General features: G+C 40.3%; 1 protein-coding gene across 1 annotated transcript in view; it reads left to right on the forward strand.

Annotated features, from left to right (window-relative positions):
* The window catches only part of usp43a (ubiquitin specific peptidase 43a), a 194,579-nt gene that overhangs the window by 102,492 nt on the left and 66,233 nt on the right, over window positions 1-25,854 (forward strand). Inside the window, exons 7-8 of the mRNA XM_050044839.1 lie at window positions 13,600-13,768; window positions 18,980-19,091. Of these exons, the coding sequence (XP_049900796.1) occupies window positions 13,600-13,768; window positions 18,980-19,091 (281 nt within the window). The remainder of the gene's footprint in view (window positions 1-13,599; window positions 13,769-18,979; window positions 19,092-25,854) is intronic.

The following is a 25,854-nucleotide window of genomic DNA, read 5'->3' on the forward strand; positions in this document are numbered from 1 at the left end:
CTATTTGCACGTATTTAAATGAGGTCATATGCATACATTTGGTGCAAAATTGGCCATTTTCTATGCAAAAACAGTCCAGTTTACAAAGTTCAGTGCTAATAATCACATTCAGTTACAGTAAAATTGTATATCTTCAGAGAGTTGGTGGTAACTGAATTTATTGACAGACTGGGGCATTAAATCTGAAATATATTTATCTCTGTCATGTTTAAATTCCTCAGCTGAAGTTTTGAAAAATACATCTGCACCTCGTCGTTCAGGACCTGTAGCTTAAGGTCTGAAAACAGTTTTCTTTTTCTCTCTGCCACTGGCCAGCCCACTGTTATCCCTACGCGAAGGCAACATTTATACTTTATCACATGGATAATTGGAATCAGACGCAAAAAAAGGGCAAATTGTACTCAGCTGCAAAACTTTATATGTGTGTTTGTGCTGTTATGACATTAGTGCTATCTACTTATAAGTACCCCTAACCACAAAGCAAACATCTTGTGTGGTGTCCCAAAAGGATCAATCCTCGGTCCTCTTCCTTTTCGTTTTTAATAACATAGCCTCTGTCTTCTCCAGTGGTTCCCATCTGGTGGGTCACGGATCAAAAATGGACCGCAATGGAATGGACCACAAGTAATGTGCGAATGTCTCAAGTTTGTAAGACACACACTTTATTTTGAAGTACAGCTAATTTACGTGCTTTTGTGAATCTGACCTTCAGATGAGGCAAGTAGTTGTTGTGAGTGATGCGCAATTCATGGTGCTATCAGCTGCCGAAATCCATTCTTTGTGAATATGCCCCAAAGTTGGCTATTTCCTTGAGAGATTGAGTGAAGGACTGATAAGCCCAATTTTTAAAGTGAGGACAAGACAAACTCCTAAAATTACCATTGGATTTGCATAAATTCAGGGCCTGGAAAAGATGTAATGTATTATGCTAAATTATCAAATTACAGACTTCATTAAATTGCATTGCACGACTGCTGCAGACTGGCAGAAAGATATGCAGCAGCCTGCCATGAGCTCTGCTAATCTGTGAGCCCCCTGTCTCATGACAAATAATTCATATCATCTGTGGTATATATTTATATCATATGTTTTCTTATTCATAGCCCTGCTGTTTTCCTGCCCTTTTCTATCGTTATTGTTTATTAGAGAGTGAATGTGTGTTTGTATGTTCAAAAGAGAGGATTCCCTGAGATAGCTGGTAGAGAAAGGAATTCCTCACTGGAGATAAAGGGATCTGTCAGGACCTGACTCACACAGACAGCATCTACATTCATAGATAGATGCAGTAATCAAAGTCTTGTCTTTGATTCTTACTCCTCCCTCTTACTTGCACACACTAAACATGCAGTGTGGCTCCACAGTTGGTGCTCCTGAGTGTTCAGGTCCTGTCACAGTGAACTGTGGAGCTGAGGGTAAGCTACTGTGTCGTTTCCATCAACCTACTGAGAGCTGTGTACAGGTGGGGAGTCAGGGATTACTCTGAGGTGTTTATCTGAGCTGTCACAACCTTCAATCAGCTACTTAAAGTCAAGATAGTACTTCTGAACGAATGAACACACACGCACACACACACACACACACACACACACACACACACACACTGTCGTCATCTATGTCGTCAGCACAATAGGTAAATCACTTCCCACAGTCACAGACTGTCAGTTTCTTTGAGGGTTTTACATTGCTGATTCATGTCAGGAGACAAAAGCAAGATCATGGAATGCATTCCATGTATTATAAATGAGACTTTTTTTATTGAATTTTTTTTGGCCATGTCCTGGCTTAAGTTGATAACACAGTGAAATGAGGAAAAACAGAAGTTCAATCACACAGTCCACGTACTAAACCCTGAGGCTACCAGGCTATTGTTTTTTTTGTTTTTTTTTTAAATCTTTGAATTTCACATCCAGCAGAGCAACATTAACCATTAATTTGGTGTGGTGTTATATGCCTTTAATGGACAGGACATTGTAGTGTGAAGGGGAGAAAGAGAGGGGATGACGGGCAGCAAAGGGCCACACTTTGGAAATTAAACCTTCGACCGCTGTAACAAGGACGATGCCTTTGTACACGGGGTGCCTGTTCTGTCCACTAAGCCATCGATGCCCTGTGTAGAGTTTTTCTACGGAAATCAGCTGTCTTCTGTGTCGGAGAACGACACAATGAGAGCTGTGAGAGTTAAGAGTTGTGTTGCAAACAGCTCAAGGCTCTGGCATTCTTTCCACAATGAATGTCGGTCGACAGCTACAGTTAACCAGACACTCATTTCCTTTCACAGTACATTTGAAGGTCCGCGTCATCTCCTAGCAGTGAGCAAGAGCGCTGAGAGGTGAGCTTACCATCCTCTTACACTGACAACAGGTAAAAGTGAAACTAAGAAGTCAGAGTCAGTGTCTGTCGAATATCCAAATGAAAACTAACTTTGCCTTGGTGAGGCAGCTGCCACTGATCACAGTGTTTTGACTAGACTGGAGTGTGGAGCAAGAAATTGAAACATACACAGTCCGCGCATAGGCTACAGTCTGCACAGTCTCATGCGACGTCTGTATAGGGGTCTTTGCGACCATAGTGAACATTCACATTGATGTCGTGCGGACTACAGCAGACCCTAGTGGATGCTTGTGAATTTGCCTGAATGAGCTGAAACTCAATAAAAGCTCAGCTGAGAGGAGCTACAGTTCAGGTGATAATTCTCTGCAAATTCATTATTACAAAGTCACCTTTTTCACGCTGTTCCATTTTTTTCACATGCTCATCCTGCACATTGGTATAAAAAACGTTTAAAGTTGCTTTTAAAACATCAAAATCCAATGAAAAAAACTGGAACTGGTTTATGATTTCTTTGGTGGTTTGTATTTCTGGCATATTTAGTTCATAAAATATAGGGATCTTCTGTCATCATCAGCAGAAAACATGACTTGGGTAGCATGAGGACACAAAATCCTGGGTGAAAATTGGTTTGAACTGATCTATTCCTTCAAGATTAGAGTATTTTTAGGAAAAAGATCTATAATCATGCTGCCATGTGTGTGCTCTTGAAGTTGCTCATGAATCGACTCATACTGAGAATAAGACATCAGGCATGCAAATGAAACCCTGCAAAGTACACATCCTGTGCAGTTCCATTAAGGCAATTACAGGTCGCCTAAAGCAAACTCAGTGCAGAAAAGCAAAAATATTCCAGGAACATTCACAGGGGAACTCGCGCCCCTCCAGTAGCATTCATCATTTAAAATAACCTGAAGAGAATGAAGGCAGAAAGAAATTTGTGTGTGTCTACACTTGGTGCTCTGATCACCACCACTGCCTCTGGAACGTGTTCTCAAATCATCGGGGAAATAACAGCAACACTAGGCTCAGCTGCCTTATGAACACAAATGATGCATAAATGCCTGTGCAAATGCCGACTTGAAAGCCCTCTCTTCCCACAAGCCTGTTAAAACTGAACCTACAGTGTAACTCACAACACAGCTTAATTGTGTTGAAGTGAACCAGTCGGCATGGCGGTGGACAGTCAATGAAGTTTGTTATTAAGTCTCTTATTTTAATGGTCGTGTTGGCCTGCAAGCCCTCTTCAGTTATTTATCATTTTGTCCTCATCTGCTCATTTAAATACTGGAATCTAAACCTTTGGTCATACTTGTCTTTGGTTCTGCAACATAGCACATATAAAGCATGTCTGCCATTTTTTATGTTATTTATTTACAGAGATAAACAACAAAAATGTGCAGCACTGTGTCCTGGACTGTTGTTGGACTAATATTTGAGACATGATGTAACTAAGTGCAAAATACCGAGGGCAATTTTAATGATTGCAACTTTTTCTCATGTGTTGTTTTCTGAATATTATGCCCTCTAAAGAGAAGTGGAAGGATGAACTGGGTGCAATTGAGGGACAGTGGAGGAAGAAAGGTAAAAATAAATAGAAGAAGTAAAAGGGTGGCATCAGGTGTATTTAGTTCCTCTCCTGCCGCCTCCCTAATCTGTCATTTTGCTGTTGGCAGAAAGCTCAGGTGCTTTGCTGTCAAGAGGGGCATTTGTGGTCAGATGGCTGTTTGCTGCCGGGACCTCTGATTCGTCGAGGGCTAAGCCTAACGGCCCCCTGGGTATTTTTAGTCAGGTTTGGGATTGCACTGACAGGGGTCACTTATTTGATCCCAAGCCACTTGGGAGGAGTGTCAGTTCCAGTCAGGATGTGGCCAAAATCCTCTCTTTTTTTGTGCTTCACTGTTTTTACACATCGGTAATGCACTGTTTGGGAAAATAAGACATCAGTGTTAAAAGACTTTTGCCTCCAGTGCAACAGCAAATATGATTATCTACTTGAAATAATGCTCAAAGGAGTAATGTGTCAATCAAGAGCCCAGTTCTAACTGGCAGAAACTCATCATCTGTAGATATCAACAGAAAAAGACTGCGGGTATTTACTTTTTAACACTGTCATGCTAAAATGGTTTTTATTCAATAGCTTCAAGTTATACCGCTAATTCTTCTAATTTTGCTGCCCATCTCGCAGGACACTGTAGCAGAGGAGATATTGTATCTCAATAGGACCTTTATGGTTGAATAAAGGATAAATAAATGATAAAAATACTAAACCACTGGTGCCTTCCCATCAGTCAGCACCACTGACTGTATAAAATAAAGTACGTAGCCACCATGATGTCACCAGTGGTGGGTAGAGGACTGAAAATGGATAGTCAAGTTAGAGTCCAAGTACCTGGTTAATTAATTACTCAAAAGAAAAGTTACTTTCTGTCCCATACAACTGAGATATAAATAATCTCCATCTTTTCCTCTCTACCCCTCTCTTCCTTATCAAAACATCAAAGATAAACGTTGCACCGGAAAAATTAACATAGCTAATGTTAGTTAGACTGTAATGAATAGCCTTGGACACAGGGACGGGCAGACAGGAGATCAAAGTGGGATAAATTATGAGATAGGGATCAATATTATTGGCTCATCATATGAGACACATCAGACAAATGCTCAGGTTAGCACAACAAACGGAATGGCGTGTGGGTCGATCACTATGACAAAGGCATAATAATACACCAGAGCTGGAAGACACACCTGCCGGTTCCAGGTGTGCCGGTCAGCTACAACAGCACCAGAGAGAGTTATGCATAAGAACGGGACTGTGTGCCGGTGATGCTCTGCCGTTGTAGGGGATGTGAATGGAAAAACATCCAACATACTAACCTAACACACATACGATGGCTTCACCTAGATGTATTGAAATTACTTTCAGTATCTCTGTTTTCCTTTTTAACCAAGCATATTAGCATAATGTTAAATTTAACAGAACCCGAGCTAGCTCACAGTAAACATCTACTCCTTTTAAAACAGGATTTATGATTTTTCACAACTCATGAACAGATGTTAACACATTCGGCGACCATTTAACATAATTCTGTATTAATATGAGCTCTGTGTAAAGTGAATAAACATGATGTCAACCAACTTATGCACCACTTGTCTGTCTTAACAATGCTGTTTACACATTTCAGTAACAGCTGATTTATTTATCAGTTCTTCTAAGTGAAACTTAACACCAAATTTAGCAGCAGATCTTAGTGATATCTGTAATATGTAGTAGTAATAAGATAAATTCCAAGCATTCATTTTATATGATATGAAAGAGGTTCAGTAAATCAGTAACACTTTCTCAGCCTAGATGACTAAAAACGTAATTCAAGGTGTCATGTGCTGCTGAGTTTAGATCTAATGTAGGCTGAGAATGCAGTCAGACAGGAAAAGATAGATATCGTGTACTGATTTTGAGTGACAGACCTGTCATTGTAGGTGTCATTCTCTCAGCAAAGTCTGGCTTGTAATATTTCTCTGCTCTCAAATCTTTGGTTTTTACTCCGTGTCATTCCAAGCATGTGAAAATGTAGTGTACACATCAGAGTAGGGGTGCATGAAAATACAGGAAAAGTCCTGTCCTGTAGTGAATAAGGAACGGTGCTTTTCATCCAGGATGATTCATGCTAACATTGGGGTGACAATCTATTCCTCACTGTAGGTAGGCCATGGAAGCTGTACCACTAGTTACAGGAACAACCCCTTTTTGATCTGGGTGCTAATCGACTCTGTTGTTAGTCTGATTGTGAGTAATGTTTCAGCCATGGACAGCTCAACAGGTACCACAGCTCTGCACGTACATTTTAGAAAATGCTAATTTAATGTTAGTTAAGTAAGTATCTGTTGAAAAAAACAAAGCAGTATTAGCTAACTTGAAGGCAGAGTTCTTTTTGGAAGCAATTTAGCAACCACCGTTGGCAGTTAGCCTCTGAGACTAACAATAGAAAGTCAATGCGACTAACTACTTTCACTATCACACAGGAAGTTTTACTCATAATTATTTCTACAGTAGCGCCCTCAGGAATAAGGTGGATAAAGTTGAGCATTTTAACATGGGAGTCTATAGGGATTGACTTGCTTTTGGAGCCAGCCTCCAGTGGTCATTAGAGGAACTGCAGTTTTTGGCACTTTAACGTTGGCTTCAGCCGCGGAGGTTGCCCCTTGGTCAGCAGATACTTTCCTCACAAAACAAAATCATTAGGAGTCTTTGATTTGCAAAACTCCCTAAGATAAAAAAGTCTGTGCAAACTGTGCACATGTCTGTGTGAACGCTCACTGCAGTCCTAACTATGCTCAGATGTAAATATATATATAACAGTGTAGTGTATCCTCCCAGGCACAAAATTCTGTCCATCACCCATCCCACGAATTTGAAACACACTCAAAAATCTTCAATCGAAGCTGACCACTTGTGATTCATCTCAAACAGTCCGACAGTGGAGAGTTAGCGGCGAAAGAAAGAGAAAGCAGATAGTGGCAATGATAGAGTACCAGGGAGAGAAGGGGGTATAAGATAATGCAAAAGGAAGAAATGGAGGAGGGTGAGGGAGGAGAAGAGAGGAGAGTGCTTGCCAGAGGAGTTGAAGTGCCTTCTTCAGGGCTAAGATGTTTAATTAACGCTGCCATACTCACCACCTCCAATCTCAAGAGCAGTTTCTGTTTCTCTGTCTCTTTCTGTATCTTTGTCTCTTTCTCACTCAGTTCACTTGCATTCACGTCAGTCTTCATGTTTATCTTTTAATTAAAAATTGCAGATTATAAACAGATCCCCGCAGCCATGACATTGTAGCAACAACAAATGCTTCAGTATCATCCTGACTGATTAATAAATCCATACATTTATGAGGACATGCTACGCGCAGCTTTTCTTTCTCAGTCATGTTGCCTTTGTACATTGTTTTTGATTCACTGTGGGGATTGCTTTTTAAAATGAGCATCCACTGCTCTTTTCTTTTGCTCGGGGAGAGCTCCTCTTCTCACTCTCACAGTCTCCTCTGTCCACTCTGGTCTCCTTTTTCTTTCACTGCTCCCTCAGTCTTTTTCCACCCCACTAACACCTCCCTCCGTCTGTGGCTCTCCTCTGTCCGTCACAGGGAGCGAGGGAGGAGGAGGTGAGAATGAGAGTCTGGCAGGAGGTTCTCCCAACAGACCTTGGGACATGTGGGCGAAATCACGCTCCTCGCCATGCACGACATATTACTTTCCGGTTGTGGAACTATAGCCACTAAAATACTGGTGCTGGTTGTTTTAATGTTAGTCAACCCTGTGTCTTAGATATTCAGTTTATCTGCTGTATGAGAAAACATTTGTCAAGTTTTAAACTTATATGCAAAGTGTTGACTGACAGTATCTTTTATTGGGTTTACCTACAATATCCACTCCTGCAAAACATTATTAGCTAAGAGTAACTAAAAGCATTATTAATTATTAATTTATTAATTTTTTTTATTGCAATGTTTTGGCACTTAACATTTAACAGAAGCAGCACTCTTTCCTTAATCATCACGTTGAGCCTAATCCTGTCATTACTTTACTTTAAAAATGTAATAGGCAAAACACAGCCATAGTGGGCTTTTTCAAGAGGTAGAGCAGGATGTCCAGTAATTGGAAGATCAGCGGTTCAATCCTCCTCCAGTCCCCATGTTGAAGTATCTTTGGGCAACATACTGAACCCCAAATTGACTATAAAGGCGCTACACAAGTGCAGGTCCATTTAAACATGATTTCAAGAAGCCAAATCTGTGATATGATTAAATAGAATAACCACAATCACTTCCTCATAGGTTGTGACTTTACTTCTCCTTCTACTATTTACAAGAGGTGTAATGTGATGTTTTAAATTGGGAGTTTTTTTAGTAATGCTTTGCAGTAAGGTACATGAAATGCTAAGTAGTTGCTAAGAAACAAATAAGGAGGAAAAAAAATTTAAAAGCAGGCGAAATTATAGCTGCTGTATTGGTTAATTGGCAGCTCTGTCTCCTGCAAATTATGCTTTTTTAAAAGAGGAAATATGTGTGAGAGAAATGTAATGCAGAGTGACATAGCTTTTCAATTAAGGAGTACCTCACCCACAATAAGAGCATTTATATATCAGTTACTCAAAATGTGTTACCTTGAATTTGTGAAGAAAACTTGCATGCCTCTACAGTGAACGCAGCATCTTGAAAAGGTGGACATCCTTTATGAACTGACGTAATCAGGGTTCACATTAAACAGCCGCAAAACTATATCAAAGACATCTGTTTACAAACTCTCACACAAGTATATCTAAGTCTCATTTATCCAGCCATATGCTCAGTAGGCTACTATCCAACATGCATTTTCTCTTAAACATAATGATTTAAAACACGTCAGCACAAATAGTCTCATGCATGGAGTAGTAGCGTGCCCAAGCATGCTCAGGGCAGCATGCTACTTTAGGCGGACATGTTTTATATTGTAATGTTTTAGGAAAAATGCATGTTTGGGAAGTACTGAGAACATGACTGGATGATTGAAAACTGGATTATACTGCACAAGTTGTGTGAGAGTTTTGCTGTTGTTAATTGTGAACCTTGATTACCTTAATTCATGAATAATGTTTGCCTTTGCTTTGGGTTCTTTGTTCACCTTGGAGGTATGCCAAGAATAACAAATATTCTTCACGAATTCCAGGTAACATACGGGGAGTAATTGATAGACATTAGCATTTTTGGGGTGAAGTTTCTTTAACATGATAGCTGTGTGTCAATTCAGGAGCCGAAGCCTCCGAAGGCTGCGTTTAAAGATCAGTTCCGTCACATCGGCGTGACCAAGGCTGTCCCATTTTGAAAGCTCCTTCAAATGCAGCCTTCTCTCCCAGAATTTGGAGGATGCAACGGATGAATCCTTCATGGCCCAGCCTATCCCAAAGTGCATTGCGTGTCGGTGACGATTATATATTAAGTTAACTGTTGTTAACATTACTGTTAGCTAAAAGCACACAGCTTAAACAATCTTAACTTAATAAGTTTACCTGAAAACAGTCCATCAGCTTGAAATATATCAAATCTCAATCAAATCATCTCCTTAAGTATTAAATTAAAAAAAATGTATAGATATGATAACAGTCTCTAGGTCCATGGTTTAGGGCTAACTAACTTACTAGCTTACTCCTTCTTTCGTCAAGTGGGATGGTTTCTAGGTAACAGAAACGCCAATGATAGGGGGAAAGTACAACTGGTGATGCAACCAGGAAATCCTCCGCAGACCAGACCGTCCCTTTTCGGAGACCGTTCGGTTTGGCTGATGCCGTCTTCAAAGAATGGGGCCGACGTCCTTCAAAAGCTGCAGCCCCTGAATTGAGATACAGCTAATGAGACAATGTTGCTGATGGACCTTTTCACAGTAGACATTTGGACTTGTCATTGTAGGAAAAGCAAAGGTGGACTTGATAATATTAACGATGGCTCAGTTCCATTAAGTGTGCCAGTCAGCTGTTTCAGTGAGCTGGCTACACAATACCAGGACCTCCCCTGCAGCTATCATTAATGTTTATTAATACACCTGTGCTTTCCCAACTATGACAAGTCCAAATGTCTGCTATGAAAAAGGTCTGTTAAAGTACCTTGCAAGTTGCAAAAATGTTGATAGTGAACCAGCAAAATGTTAACTGATAACGTATGTCATTTGTTTTGCGCCAAAATAGGCAATCTCGCAATACACTACAGCATTATGTTTTTATTTTTACCTTCTTTTTGTTTTACTTTTAACCAAAATCACGGTCTTTCCATAAACTTAACCAAAGTGCATTTGTTGCCTAAACCTAACCACAGACAGGAGTCTAGACATGAACCCAGTATTCTGGTGTTACAGTCCGTCATCCACCCTGACTACCTCCCTGCGATTCCAAAGCGGTCCATAAATATAGTGCTTTTATTAACTCTAAGAAACTTTGTCCCTGTACATAATTCAGGGAGCGATTATGTTGTCAGCTCAGTGTAATTATGAAAACAATTTAGTAATATACAAATGTTATTTCTTGGAGACAGGGTGTTAATAGGAGGGTTAATGGTTGGCTAGTCATGCTGTACCATTTGGCTCAAAACAAAAGTCTTTGGTCTTTTACTTTTCAACCTCCCGAGTGAAAAACCGAGAGTTAAAGGTGACGGAGAGGATAGAGGGAGGGGTGACTGAGACAAAGAGACAGGAGATGAATTGGGCATTTAAAGGGCAGGCAATATGCATAAAATGTCACATTGAGTTGCTCCTGTCTGCTGGGAAAGAAAAAAAACCCATCAGCATTTGATTTAGTAGCCATTTGGACAAACATAAGTTAAAGCTTTTTCAATTTTCAGAGCTCGTTTTAACAGTCAGCACTTTTATTATTATTATTATGTTTTAACCAAAAGGTGTTTTGACTCACTGGAATTCTGGTTATTCAGCTAAAAATGGTTTTCTGTCCTTGTCTCTGATGCGAAAAGAAATGCCTTCACACAACACTTTGTGATATGTCTGGAACCGAGCATGTGTCTGTGAGAATTTTAATAATCTGTCTGCTAGCTTTTGTGAAAGCGTTGCATCAAAGCTTTGAATCTATTCACACTTGCTTTCCTACGTCTGTGTTGCGGTTTGTTTTGTGTGCGATGTTGGAAGGTGGCAGTGATTAATTGCACGGTAGGGTTCGAACAAGCATTGTTTAATTAAATTCTCTGATAATGTCAACGTTTATGTTTGCTGGGAGACAAGAGGTTGGGCCTTCTGTATCCCCTCAGCTATTACCCACTATTAATCATAGCTTGTTCGTGTGTGTGTGTGTGTGTGGTAACAAATGTAATTCTTCTTACAGCTCCTCAGGGTAAATAAAAATCAAAGGGCAATTCAATATTAATGGAAATGTTCTGAAAATGTTTTCAGGATCACAGTATAAACGTGTCACATTAGATGTTGCTCGTTGCATAGCAGTTTCTCATTCTGGCACCCAAAAGCTGTTTTGTAACTCTGGTCCTTTTCAGTCCTGCCTCAGAGCTGGGTAGAATAAGCTTTTGATATGAGTAACATTTTAATAGAATAAGTGCTGTAACCGGTGTGACATTTCCAGTTGCCAGCATCAGATTTTTTTCTAAAAGTATATTATTAACTTAAACCTTACCAGAAATTTAGCACTAAAAAATGTCCATAAGCTGAAAATGTATTACCTGCCTCTGTAACAGTTTTTCTTCCTTTTGTCGACTAAAACTCTTTACCCTTTTATTCACCTCCTACACCTCCAAGTTTAAGATATTCTAACTCTATATCTTTTTGAAAACCTAATGAATCTGGTTCATTCGATGCCTGGACATCATCTTCATGGAGTTATGATTTGATAGGAGTGAGAAATCTGTCCAAGCTGCAAGAAACTATAACCATATTCATCCATTTTTAGGTTGTCTTAACGAAGATCAGCCTTTTCCTGCTTGTTATATACATTTGTATAAATAATTACATGTTTTTAAGTCTAATTTCTGTTTAACCTTAGAGACGTTTTTTTTTTTCTTCTTTAGGGGTGATAGAGAATATTTAGGGGGAGATAGCAGGTCAACAGTATATGCCACATAGAGGTGTGTCATGTTTTTCTAGTCATAAATCTGTAATAAATGTGATCTGGTTAGCCACTTTTTCAAGTTTACACAAAATAGGGGCTTAGAACATATGAAGTATATGATAGCCATATCCAAGCTTAATTAGATCTCATAAGTTGTTTAAGGAATTTTTGGGTTGATACCATTTATTACACTGATTGGGTGCAAAATTTAACCCTTTTTGACCACTCGAGAATTGATTAAATTAGTCAAAGAAAACCCTCAAAAATGCCATATTACGACATCAAGACCTTGAGGTACACCTCATGCTGTGAATTGGTATTGAGAACTTTTGACATTTGGAGACATCTGTAATAATTGCATTTCTCTGCGATTGGATGGCGGGTACTTCTGTTCTGGGAATTGCTCCGAATTCTCCCTATACACCTATAAAAGCCATACATCTTCTGAATGCCTGAGGTCTCTAATCTGTGGTTGTAAAGTTTCATTAATCTTTGACTATCTTAGAGGTCACAATAGGTCATTTTATATTGTGGGGTCAAGTTTGGAAAAACAGTCTCACTACAATGAAATATCTACTATGGGGCCCAATACCTGTATATAAAGATGGACAACGTATCTTCACTTACTCCCACTGTATAAAAATGAAGCCAAAATGTTCCGTATATGGCCACTGCCATCTTGTGCTGGTGGCTTTGTTTGGAGCTATAGTTTGCTCATTAGCAATGTGCAACCAGTCGTGAGCAGTTCTGTTGATCACAAGCACACTGAATGGCACACGCAGCTGTCATTCATGCTGTCAGGCCCTCTTTTTATAGCATCAAATAAATAATTAAAACCGAGCTTGTAAGAAAAAAAACATCTTGAACATTGGCAGCAGGATGAGAACTACCTAAAATGACAGAAACCATCTTTGCGAAAAGTTTATTTGACTTGTGGTTTGAGCTATTGGTTTTTCCTATGTCCCATCTCCCAATATGGAGTTGGCGAGCTTCATTACCTGTACTGCAGCAAGCCACTAGGAAGTGATCAAGATGTTTGGCTTCACTTTTTGGGAGCTGTCATTGTGTCCATCTTTATTATACCCTCTATTATGGGGACTAACATCATCACACAGCATAGTTTTTGCTGGAAAACTGCATGGGATTAGCATACAGTGGGTATTTCTGTAAAGGGGGGCTTGTGGATAACCAAGGAACCCCATTTTTAGTCAGAAACATTGAGTTCAAGGCCCCCTCTTGAAAATGGCTTTCAGGTTTTTACACACCAAAATTTAGCCTAACTTTGGAGCTTTTCCAAGCCCCCTTACCAGCAAGCTATCATGATATGATTAATACCAAAGGGAGCCTCAGGTTGTCTCGTTTCACTTGATACCACCACCTTAGCTTAAATAATGAGCCTGCTATGGCCTTGTAAAGACAGTAAAGTTAGTTGTGCTCACTGGGTCTCTAAATTTGATTTTGCCAGTCCTCCCACTTCCTGTTTATTTTAACAACAAAGGTGGAAACTGTGGTTCCAAACGATTATACAACTGATGGGATTTTTCAGGTACTTGTGAAAACATTTCCTTCAAAAAGCTGTTCACACCTGGTTGAAAATTATTCATAATGGCTGCCAGCTACTGTGTGTGTGTGATGCACCCAACAGTTTGGATCTCAGCCTTTATTAAAATGTCTCCCACTCCGCTCAGGGTATCACCACAGCCTCCCCTCCTCCCCCTACACATCTACGGCTGGACCCAACGGTCAGAGGTTACCTCCGTCTGGCACCCTCTCCTCTGAATACCTGAACCAGGGCGCCTCCACAAAGGTCCTCCTCCTCATCTGCAACACAGCGGGATCGGGCCAGCAGGCTGTCAGGTGAGCTTCAGGCAGACTCATTTCCAGTTGTTATTGTTGTTAGTTTGGTTTTTATTCATTTTGACCTGACATCATGCGCTCAGCTGTGGAGTTAGGGCTTCATCTTGTGAATTGGTTTTGTCGCGCACACAGCAGCAGAGCCAGTCGACTTAGATTTCTTTTATGAGACTGCGTTTGAGGTCGTGTCATCATACATTTGTGAGACAGGTTTTTAGAGCTTGTTCAAGTATAGCTGTGGAGACATATTTCCTCCTGCTGCACTGTGTCTATGGTCTTAAATAGAATACCTCATTTATTCTTTCCTATTTTCATCATCCAACGCTGTCTCAATGTCAGCATCCGACTTCTGTTCGACTATGACCTGTATATCTATTGCATGAATGCCACAGACAGGGCTGGTTTTATTTAACTTGTGCGCCGCTCGAGCTCCCATTCTGCTGCAGCTGCAGGCAGACAGTGTAGAAATCTGAGACTGAGTTGAACAATGCAGCTCAAACTGAAGCACTTAACCTGTGAAAGTTAGGCTTTATCGGTTGCCGTATGTTACTCTAACAAGGGTAGACAGCATAATTAAGTTGCCAAGCACCTAGAATGCATCTGATGTACGACAGTAACACAGCTGGTTGGATGCTTTTTGTTTGCCGCCCACAGGCGAGCTGTGTTCTACTGTTTGGGGATAAATGTCCCACAGCGGCTGAATGGCATCGCAAATCAGAGAAGAAATGCTCTGGTCATGTCTACCTCCCCAGTAATGACATTGTCACCGTAGGCAACATCACGAATATTGAAAGGATCCAGACTCGTATAAGATGACATATTTTGGAGTCTGGTTAGAAGTAAGCAAGGATTAATTGACTTATGCAGCCAATCCAAGTTAATGCATGATTATTTTGCAGAAGATTTATCCACTACACTGCTAAGGATCATGGGTAAAGCAGGGCAGATAGTCCAGTTGAGCTTTTGGCAATTCATAAGAGTGAAATGTTTTGTAGAGTGAATGAAATACTTTTTATTGTTGAAACATTTAAGATCACTGTGGTAAAAAAAAAAAAATTTTTCACCCAACAGGGTATCAGCCATTTTAGAATACTTGTGTGAATTTTCATTTTACTAAAACATTTGAGGACTTTAGGATGCAAAAACTTATGACTTTACCTCCATGTTCAAATTAGTTGGTATTTTGGTTCGGTGGTGCCATTTGGCTTTGGTGCCGCACGTTGGCTCCATCACACCCCCAATTACTTTTAGCCTTTGAATGCATTTTTGACGTCCACGCTTAAAAACTCACAAAACTTGGTGCGCACATCACAACCTGTAAGAACATTAGCAGGCTCCATAGCGCCCCCTGGTGTGTGAAAGGCCTCAGTTGAGTCACAGTTGCTCTGATATTCATGAAATTTGGTGTGTATAATGCTCTTATTATTTCAAACATATTTGTCATAAGGTTTCATTAGCTCCACCCACCTGGAAGTCAGCCAATTTGATTTTCATGTTTTTTTTGTATATTTTATGGAAACTTCTTCGAATTCCTCTGAGAGGTTTTATCTAAAGGGATGCTAAGTTGCATTTGCTCGAACAATGATGTTATAGATCATATAAGGAGACACCATTTTAGGCACTTTACAGGTATGGAAGTTTACAAAATTCCTCCTAGAGATTTCAACAGATCTATCTCAAAGCTGGGCAGTAGAATCTCACCTTCCCAATGCTAAATTGAGAAGCTTGTGTTTTTGTGGAGTGATCTTGCCGTAGTCGGTGGCTCGGTGCATTTCAGTTTCAACATGATGGTAATGGTAATGGTAATGGTAATTGTGCCACCTACAGACAGCAAGAAGTCAGTTATTATGTGACAAACATCATCCAATTTACCTTAAACTGACATTGCCTGGTCTACACATGATATACATCAACATGACGTTTAATTAATATATGTTCTCTGTGCCACATAGTGGACACAGGAAGTAGTACAAAATTTCAGCTACACGCACTCCAGGCAGGAAATACCATCGCACGCCTGCGTGCAGTGTCCAACATACACAGTAATGCACAGCTGTCTCAACCAGCATCCCACCAGTACCAGTGACGTGCGTGAAGCTGCAAGGGCCCTCTTATCGCTGCTTGCAGCTTAAATTGTTGTCTGTTTTTACTTCAGTGTAGTGAGTATTTCATTTTGCATTAAGAGTGAATTTTGTCAGGCGTAGATTCACTGCTGGAAACATTTCACTTTGGTGCCCACTGACTGGGTCGGTCAGTTCCTGCTGTGTTTGTAGAGACACATTGATGATGCAAACAAAATGTCCTCATCCTAGCAGTACTCTCTCAGCTTTGTTCCAAGGACTGTAGTTAATTTAATTGCAGTGAATTTAAGTCACTGTGATGTTCCTGAACCCATTATGAGACTCTGTGTGCTTTGTAATGCAGAGCGTCATTCTAATGGATGTATTCATTTGACCAAGGGTAGACTGTGTCCATGAGAGTGCCTGGTTAGGATTGTAGTAGCATTCAGACAGTAATCCTGTAAGGGGCTTATTATGTGCAAAGAAAATATTCCCATTACCATTGTAAGTGCTCTTAGATCATATGGATTGTTCAGATTTCCCTATGGGGATCAATAAAGTTGAACTTATTATTGATTCAAGGAAGAATGGATTCATGTTTCACATCAGTGATCCAGTTTCAGTCATGTTGTCTGATAACATTCTCATAACAGACCTAATAATGCCAGAACGTGACATTGGAGGACTCATTTGTCCACGTTACTCATGTACATGATGGTAGTAGACATCTGACGGGCGAATTCACAAAGGATAGATTGAGGCCACTGATAGCACCATGAACTGTGTATCACTTGCAACCGCTGTCTGCCCCATCTCAAGGTTTAATTTACAAAATATTATTGCCTTGATGATGATACAGCACAAACACAGCCATGCAGAACAATGGCAGAGAAAAAAAGAAAACTTGAAAACTTTCAGACTACAAGCTACAGGTCCTGGCTGAAGAAGTAGAGAGGCATCCCCCATAACTGCAGGCAAAAAATTTAAGTGTGTCAGAGAGAAACCATATTTGGGATTTAATGTCCCAGTATGTTAGTGTGCTTCAGTTACCACTAACTCTTTAAAGACACTTAAAATTTCACTGTAACTGCGTGTGGCTGTTAGCACTTATCTGTGTGAATTGGGCTGTTTTTGCAGTAAAGCTCATTTGCATACAAAACGGGCAATTTTGCGCCAGATGTATTCATATTAGCTCATTTAAATACATGCAAATGGAAAGGGAACACTGAGACGCTATTTGCATGGCAGTGCAGTTAGGGGCACATGTCACCCTTTGTGGGTGCTTTTGAGAATTACACATTTTATTTTTGTCTTATTTGTGCAGGTTTAAGAGCTGCACAGTCCTGTTGTGAATTCGCCCATGAGTAGGATTGCAATGGTATGAGATTTTTACTGCATGATAACTGTCTCAGACAATATCATGGATTCACAGTATCATGGTAAAGAGTATTTTGTTGTTATGATTATCATTATTATCAATTACAAAGACCCTTAAAAGACAATTCTTAGTCTGTTGCACTACTCAGTAGTTTAGTTTAGTTTAGTTTAGTTTAGTTTATTTAATTTAATTTATAAAAGGACAGTTTGCAATGACATTAATCATTTACAAGAAATGAAAACATGGTTGCACCAGATTTAGTGAAAGTCTAATTCCCATCTGTACTCCTACATATAACAAGTAGACGCAATAAATAAAAATAGAATTCAAGGTGTAAAGCAGACTACAGAAAATCCACATGCCTAACATAATAGAAGCAGTACTTACACACTGCATAGTACAAAATACAATATAAAAAAAAAATCACAGTAGCTACCTTATTAAGTGACCAGGTTGCCGGTGCTGATGCCTTACATAAGGAAAATGAGAGTAAGCGTCCATTGCAATGGAAGTAGCTGCTATAGCATTTAGCTGCTATAGCATTTTAGTTTAGCTGTCATGATGTCAACATTTTTTTGCATAAATAGTCCAAGAAACTGAACCAAATGGCACTAAACATGGGCAAAAGTATTTAGACATGTAACTCACTAAAATGTGTAGACACCTGAATAGTACACCCTCCATTCTCCTGAGACTGCTTCCCACAAGATTTGGGTAACCTGTCTGCAGGGATCTTCTCCGACCCAGCCACAAGAGCCTGGCTCACAGTCTGCACTCCAACTGATCTCCAAGATGTTTGAGATTGAGGTCAGGCAAATTAAGATCTTGGACTCCAAACTTGGAAAACAATTTCTCCCTTTGTGCACAGGGCCATTGTCATGTTAAAACAGGAAAGGGCGTTCTCCCAGCTGTAAGTTGGAAGCGCACAAATATCATTGTATGCTGTAGCACTAAGATTTCCCTGCATTGAAACTCGTGGGTCCCGCCAAACACTTGCTGTTATTATTATACAGAGAGACAACAAACAACAGCACCACAAATTACAACCTCCAAAACGACCATAGCATTGAATCAACACCTCTGTAAAACATCCTAACCTTCATGAAGGTAGGATTTAATGCAGAGATATTGTTTAATGGATGTTGCTTCAAACTACATTAGTTTGAGCTACGTGTACCTACAGGAATAAACTGGCAATTAAGTGTACAGTATGTGTTGTGCAAGTGTGCGAACCTTGGAACTTTAATCTTCAGCTGTGTATGACTGAATAATCTGAGATCCTGAAATACTTGACAAACACAGCTGCCTCTTCCATTAACCTCACATATAAAAGCCTCTGAAAGCCACTGCTGTGCAGTAAGGAGGAGCACCAGCCTTGAGTTAACCTAGAGACAGAGAACCCATTATGAGGCATTGACGCATTGATGATATACAGACTGGTTTCTCTGCTTTATTTGGCCCCTGGCCCCACCTAATGTCACTGTGAGCTGTCAGTACAGGACACTGACAGGCGCTGACAGTAAAGCCTTGATGCACCTGACAGTTTGACAGATGTGGTGATGACACAATAAGTTGCAATGACCTTTATACTGGCACTTTCTCAGCCTTATTAGAAATTAATTTATACTACTTTGAAGTGTGGATGACTTTCCAAGTTAACCAATCATTGTCCTCCTCTCCTCTCCTCTCCTCTCCTCTCCTCTCCTCTCCTCTCCTCTCCTCTCCTCTCCTCCTCTCCTCTCCTCTCCTCTCCTCTCCTCTCCTCTCCTCTCTCAGGTTTGGGCCTCCATTTCTCATGCGTGAAGACAGGAGCATCTCCTGGGATCAGCTGCAGCAGAGCATTCTCAGCAAGCTCTATTATCTGATGCTGAATGGATCTCAGGCTCAGGTAATGCCCACACACCCCAATAGCCAATAACATGTCACCTACTCTATATCTGTAGCCTACCCCGGACCCTTCAGCTCAAGGGTTCACAGACCTTCTCGACTCCAGTGGACCAAATTAAAATAGCTGTGCAGAGCAGAGATTAGTTGGAAGTTTAATCAATTTTCATTAAAGTTGGGTACTGTGTTTAAATTAGATAGTTCTTAATGTCTGTTTGCAATTGTCTGAATCACATTTGAAACCAAAAATGAAGATAAAGGATAAACCACATAACATTGTGTTTAAAAAAGTAGTCCCTCAGATGCACAGAATGTGTTTAATAATTGACATAGCCACTGAGGCGTCACCATTGGTTTGTGGGCTCCCACTTTGAAGTTTCGTGTTTGGCACTTTGGCCACCGCCATTTTGGATTTTCAGAGCCAGAAGTGGCTATATTTGGACAACGAGGTGGAGATAACTCTAATGCCCCTTTTACACTGCCAGATTTTCGGCGAATGTTGGGCCTTTTTGCCGGCAAGCTGCGATCGTTTAGACACACAGAGCCGGATTGGCAAGTTGATCCGAGGTGCCCAATTTTCCACCTCGCAGGTGGAAACATATTGGCGGAACCTTTTTGGTTTAAGAAGAATGAGGTGCCCTCCCGCCACGGGAGGGGCTGTTGATGACTTATGGGAGGAGCTGTTGATGACGCCGCACGTGCGACCCACTGGCAGTGGACTAACAGGAAACAGCTGATAGCAGGAATGAGCAGCTACAGTAGTACTCGTAGCAAGAGGGAAACGCAAACCTGACAGACACTGTAAAGATGAGCAACTGGGGAGAAAAGGAATTGCGCGCCCTCCTTGCCCTCGCGAAGGAAGAGGCCATTAACCATCAAATGACGGGAACGATGAAGGACGGGCCGACTTACGCGAGAATCGCTGAAGGACTGACCAGCCATGGCTTCCCTTGGAGCAAGGCTGTTTACGTCACACGCTGAGCTACGCATTTTGTTACTTGCTCACGCCCCCCATTGCCCCGAAAAAGGCACTTTCTATATGAACATATGCTGCACTCCCCGATTTTGTTTTTATACTGCCAATGCTGAACAAAGACTGATTGGGCTTTCCTGCAAATTTGCACAATTCCTATTTAAAAAGGGCTTAAGGCTAGCTGCTAGCGTGGTTAGCACAGTGCATTTACAGTTATGGTTAACTGTGACATTGCTAATGTTAATTTTCACTGAGAAAAAAAGGCTTAAAAACCATGAAAAGAAAATTAGCTTACCGTAAAAATTGAAAATCTGACCTTCTTTTAGTTCAACCAAAGGCTGAGCAAGACTTTCTTAGGTGACCAAAATGTCACAATCACTTTTCATGAAATGAAACACACTGACATAGCAACATCTACTGCTATGCCTATACTCTGTGAATCTGGGGGTTGTGCCGTGGTTACATAAACTAACCAATGTTGTAGCCATGTTAATGACTTCTCAATAGATGGCACCCACTTGTCACTCAAAGCAGCCAGGCCCTTAGTAATGCCTAACTTTAAGCCTTAATAACATTTAAATAGGAGAGTTATTGAAAAATTCAACCCCTGTGCAGTTGTCATGAATGAGGAAATTAGCTATAGAGACCAAAACCATTTTTTGTACCAGGCTGTAAACATGTTTATTCTGCTGTAAAGTTGGGCATTTTAATATGGGGGTCACCTGGGATTGACTTGCACCTGCAGCCAGCCTCAGTGGCCATTGGAGGAACTGCAGTTTTCAGCAATTCCATGCTGGCTTCTGTTTTTTAACCTGGAAGTTTGCTGCCTGGTCAGATGTTTGTTTTTCATGATTTTGCTAATGATTTTTTAATAAGAGCTCAATGCTCTGCTGAGACTACAAAACAGATGCTCTGCTTAACATGCTGAGTACATAACTGTTGGATTTTCTTTTGCTGAAGTTTGGGTAACCCTTTGCATGCTGCGCCATAGTGACTACAGTATTGCATCAGCTCCTCATTGATTATCTATTGTGATTTTCTTTTTTTTTTTAAATTTATACTTAGTCATCACGTCTGATTTAATAATTCAAATTTAGTGTTCTGCAGTCAATTCTTTGATGTTGGAGTGCATCAATCTCCTGTTCTGCCAAAATGCTTGCAAAAAGAACAATGTAATTTCTGACAGCAGAAACTGCCAATATTGAATGAATTCTTTGATTAAAAGCAAAGAGTGCACCTCAGGACACTACATTCACACATGCGCACACACTCAAACACGGTCCAGGCCTTTTATGGGAGAGTAATAAGGGTTTTATGTGCTGAGCATACATTTAATTATGTCACCGCTCGCTCAAAGCCCAATAACACAAATCCTTGTCTTAACCACTATATGAGAAGTTCTTTACTTCAGAATAATGAGTGAAGATAGGAGGCGGTTTTTAATTATATTGAATTTAAAATGTGTACTATTACTGCTGCTTAAGCTTAAGATGTACACAATACATCCTGTGACTCTTGAGTGTTTGTTTTGCAGACACGGCCTTGCATGTTAAAATCCACCTCTACTTTCTCCTCCACTCAGTACAAACTGCACGCTTTGACGACGATCCCCGACAAGCACGTCTCCACTTCATCTGTTCCTCCACAGACCATTTGAGTGATCTGCACACCACGAGCCCTAAACCACCGTTTCACTCTCAAATACACAGACACTCATGCACTCACGTCGCCCCCAGTGCTGGCCGTCAAGTTGCCATGGGCAACGCCATGGTGACAGGCAATATTTGAGGTGGCCTTATCCAGAGCGAGCAGCTTTCAGCTTTATAAGAAAAGAACTAAGGCGGAGGAGAAAGAGAAATATCAGCCTGTTATTTGTTGATTGCTATCTCTGTTTCTTAGTTACCTTCTTAAAGCCTGTCTGGCCAAACACAAACTCAGTGAGACTTCCCTTCCCCTCTTTGTTTTTAATTAACACAATCATCAGGGTCTTTTGGTTTTAGATTGAACAGATATTTTTAAATGAAAGGGCCACCGATATCCCAAGGGTGCTTTAATTTTTGCTGATTCTTTGTCTGAAAGAAAAAAAATAGACAAAATATGAGCTGCTGTAAAAAAAATTAGGGTTCCTTCCTCCCTACTTGACAGGCAGCAGGTGTGCGAGTGCTTTGCTGCCAGTAATTTGGGTGCTGCTTCTTCTTAATAAAATGTTTTGGCGCCATCCAGAGGTTTACTCAGCAAGATACAACTTTCAGTTCAGGGTATAAAAAAAGAAAACATAATACCAGCTGTTGCTGACTTGCATGTCAAAACACAGCTCCTCTTTCCCAGCCCCGATATTCTGTGAAAAGAATAATATCAGAACTGACAGAGGGAGTTAATGCATTAGACTGTGCACTAAAGGTTGAGTGTGGTCTGTGCCAAACGGCCAGTCGAGTGATTTTAGAGCTGGAGGAAAGATTTACGAATTGGATGAGAGGTAGAATTTGTTGTTAGTGTGTTGGGAAAAAAACACTTGTTGTTACCACACCATGGCTGTAATGACTGGAAGAGATTAAATATTTCCCTCATGACATTTCAGAGGGTGCTTTTTAAAACATTTACATTCTTTAGACTGTTTGAAATAACAAGAGGGATTAGCATTAACATTTGAGTAATGTTGGCTTTCCTTGTCAAGATATTGTCATCAGCTACTTTTCAGCTGATTCCAAATCAGCTGACAAGCTCCACTTGTTGCCTTTACAATATACTGGAAGAATGAATGAAAAAACAAATCCTTAGCTTTTCTTAATTATGTTTTCTGCCTTAATCCTTATTATAGTGAAACCTGATCTAAACTTGGCGGAACAGTCTTTGACAGCACTCTGCATTTCTTTGAGTTTTAAAACTGTGCTTTTTTGAGATCCTAAAGGATCTGTTGGGGCGTAGTGAACTACATGTAATTAAACTAGTAGTTTAACTACATTTTGCAGTAGCTTTCTTACTTGCAGTGATTCATAACTGCTTATTCTCTTGAGGGTTGTGGGAGCCTATCGCAGGGTACACCCTGGACAGGTCGCCAGACTATCACAGGGCTAATACATAGAGACAGACATCCATTCACACCTACGGGCAGTGTAGAGTCACCACTTAACCTGCATGTCTTTGGACTGTGGGAGGAAGCCGGACAGCGCTGACACAGGGAGAGCATGCAGACTCCGCACAGAAGGGCTCCCTCCTGGGATTGAACCAGGATCCCTCTTGCTGTGAGGTGACAGTGCTAACCACTGCACCACCATGCTGCCCTTGTAGTGATCCAAGTAGACTCATTACTTTTTTTGCCATTTTTTTGTATAGATAACTAATGAGACAGTTTTAGGCCATTAAAGGAAAGAAATATACTTTTATTTTTATTTTACCATTGCTCAGCAGCTGTAATTGAACCCCTTTGATGACAATGAGTCATAAGTATTGATTATTTCTATTTATCAGCATGTTCAGAGAAATTGTTGCATGCTGTTTTAGAAGTTAGTTGGCTATCTGAGTAATCCTGCTTGGTGCAGCAGTACTCCCACCAGGACTTTCTGCAGGCAGGTATCTGACTGATGGACATCATATACAAAACCAAAGCTGACATTCCTGCACTTGAATAGTGGGATATTTTACTTTTTTGGTTTATGACCTGTGAACTATTGGGCTCTTTTTGCAATTAACTCAGTTGAGTGGCATTTTTTCTGGCACTTGACTTTTTTTGTCTTATATATTGTGACAGTTTTGTACCACAAAATAGTTTGAACTACTTTCTCTAAATAGCTTTAGTTACCCAAACTAGATTTTGCCCTCGAGTGACATTGCTGTAGTTCAACTTCTTCCAGAGTGAAGTAATTGGAAGCTTGCAATCCTATGCTGTCAAGGTTGCTTCCCCAGCACTGATTGCCAGATTCTGGCCAGACAGACCAGTTACAATTTTAAATCTTAGGTCTGTTACTGAATGCCAAATCAATCAGAGTTTACAGTTCAGATCACAGATCACAGTTCTGAAGTATTTTTTTTATTTATTCATAAAGAGTTATCGATCAACTGTGAGAGGTCAAAACTAGTTATAGATTTAAAGGTCTTTAAGAATTCTGAATCTTCTGAATTGATGTTAGAATATCCCATAATAATAGCATCCTTTAATGAAATGCATGGGTTTTTTAACACTCTCAAAGTTCTCATGGGTCTAGCTTATGATTCCTTACAGGTTGACAAGATAATTTAATTACATAGGATACTACCTGCTTCTTAAATCATGACCCCTCCTCCCTTTAAGTCACGCTCTTTCCTTATTTTTAACAGGGCTTGTGTAGTGCTCTTCTTCATTATAGTCCAATAGATAGATGAAACCATCTAAATTTAAACTCGCTCAGGCCTTCAAAACTGAGAAGAGAGACTATGCCTTTTTCATTTGCAGTTTTAGGCTCCTATTAACCAACTAATTTATTTCTTTTTATGCTCGGCTGCGGTTCCTGCACAGAATGAACGCATTAGCAATCGGATTGTGCTCCCTGCTCCCTAATACCTCAGCCCTCTTGTCTTTGCTGCTGAGCATCAGAGGAGTCATAATCCATCTATAAATGCATTTTCTCTATTCCAGTGAGGAGGCGGCAAGAGTTGCTGTGTGGCAATGTTATGTATCGATCCTGCAGGATTCAACAAATGAAAGAAGTTGTTGGAATGCTCACAGATGTTTTGTAATTCTGAATAACTTACTCACATCCACACAGTCCATTTGAGGGCTTAACAATACCCAAAGACAATATTTGGCTCTTGTTTCTCTCCATTCACATTGCATCTCAAACTTTGTTCAGCTGTGAGTCAGTGTGCTCGCAGCTGCCAAGCCTACATACATTACACTGCAGGTAACCACAGCAACAATGCTGCTGCTTAAAGCCAACTTAACTTTTCATGGTGATGTTAAGCTCATTTAACTTGAGGATGTAGTTTGTGGTGCTGCATGCATATAATGCATTGCATTATACAAAAGAGTGTTTCTGTTATTAGACTAAAGAAATCAGGATTTGTCGCACACGATGTAAATCTATGAGGGTAGTCTAATAACAGAGTGAAACAAATATAAAGAATGCACATCCTCCGAATCAACTTATTCCAATCGGTGCTGACATCAAAGGGAAAACTTAAGAAATCAGGATTTGTCGCACATGATGTATTGCTGCTCCCGTGCTTTATTCCCACACCAAACAAATAAGCAACGTTTCGCCTCACGTAGGAGGCTTCATCAGGCTTACAGAGTAAAGGGCAGTCCCTCTTTTTATAGCATGTCCTCCAATAAGAGTGAGGCTATCTGGAGACCTACAAAATACATATAGGAATAATATTATTTCTCAACCAATCACAGATGCATTTTACCATGTTTTTCACAGATTCAATTAATACACTTATGAAAAACCATTTATAAAAAGAAAAATATATATATATGTACTATTTACAAAAATGGTCTAATATCAACGTCCAAATTCATCCCATGGGGTTGGAGTGTCTTTAATTTATGGATCCAGAATGTTTCCCTGTGTTGTAGTAGTCTGGTCCGATCCCCCCTCTTCGTGGATATTCCACTCTTTCAATACCAATGTACCTCAGCATAGAGACACTATGGCTCATTTGTTTAAAATGTGCTGCTACTGGGTTTCTCATATCTCCTGTCCGGATATCACTTCTGTGTTCACTTATTCTAGTTTTAAGCGCTCTTGTCGTCATACCAACATAGGCTAGGGAACATGGGCATTTAATCATGTACACCACATGTGTTGTTTTGCAT

This window comes from Epinephelus moara, chromosome 5, assembly GCF_006386435.1.
Source record: "Epinephelus moara isolate mb chromosome 5, YSFRI_EMoa_1.0, whole genome shotgun sequence".
NCBI classification, from domain to species: Eukaryota; Metazoa; Chordata; class Actinopteri; order Perciformes; family Serranidae; genus Epinephelus; species Epinephelus moara.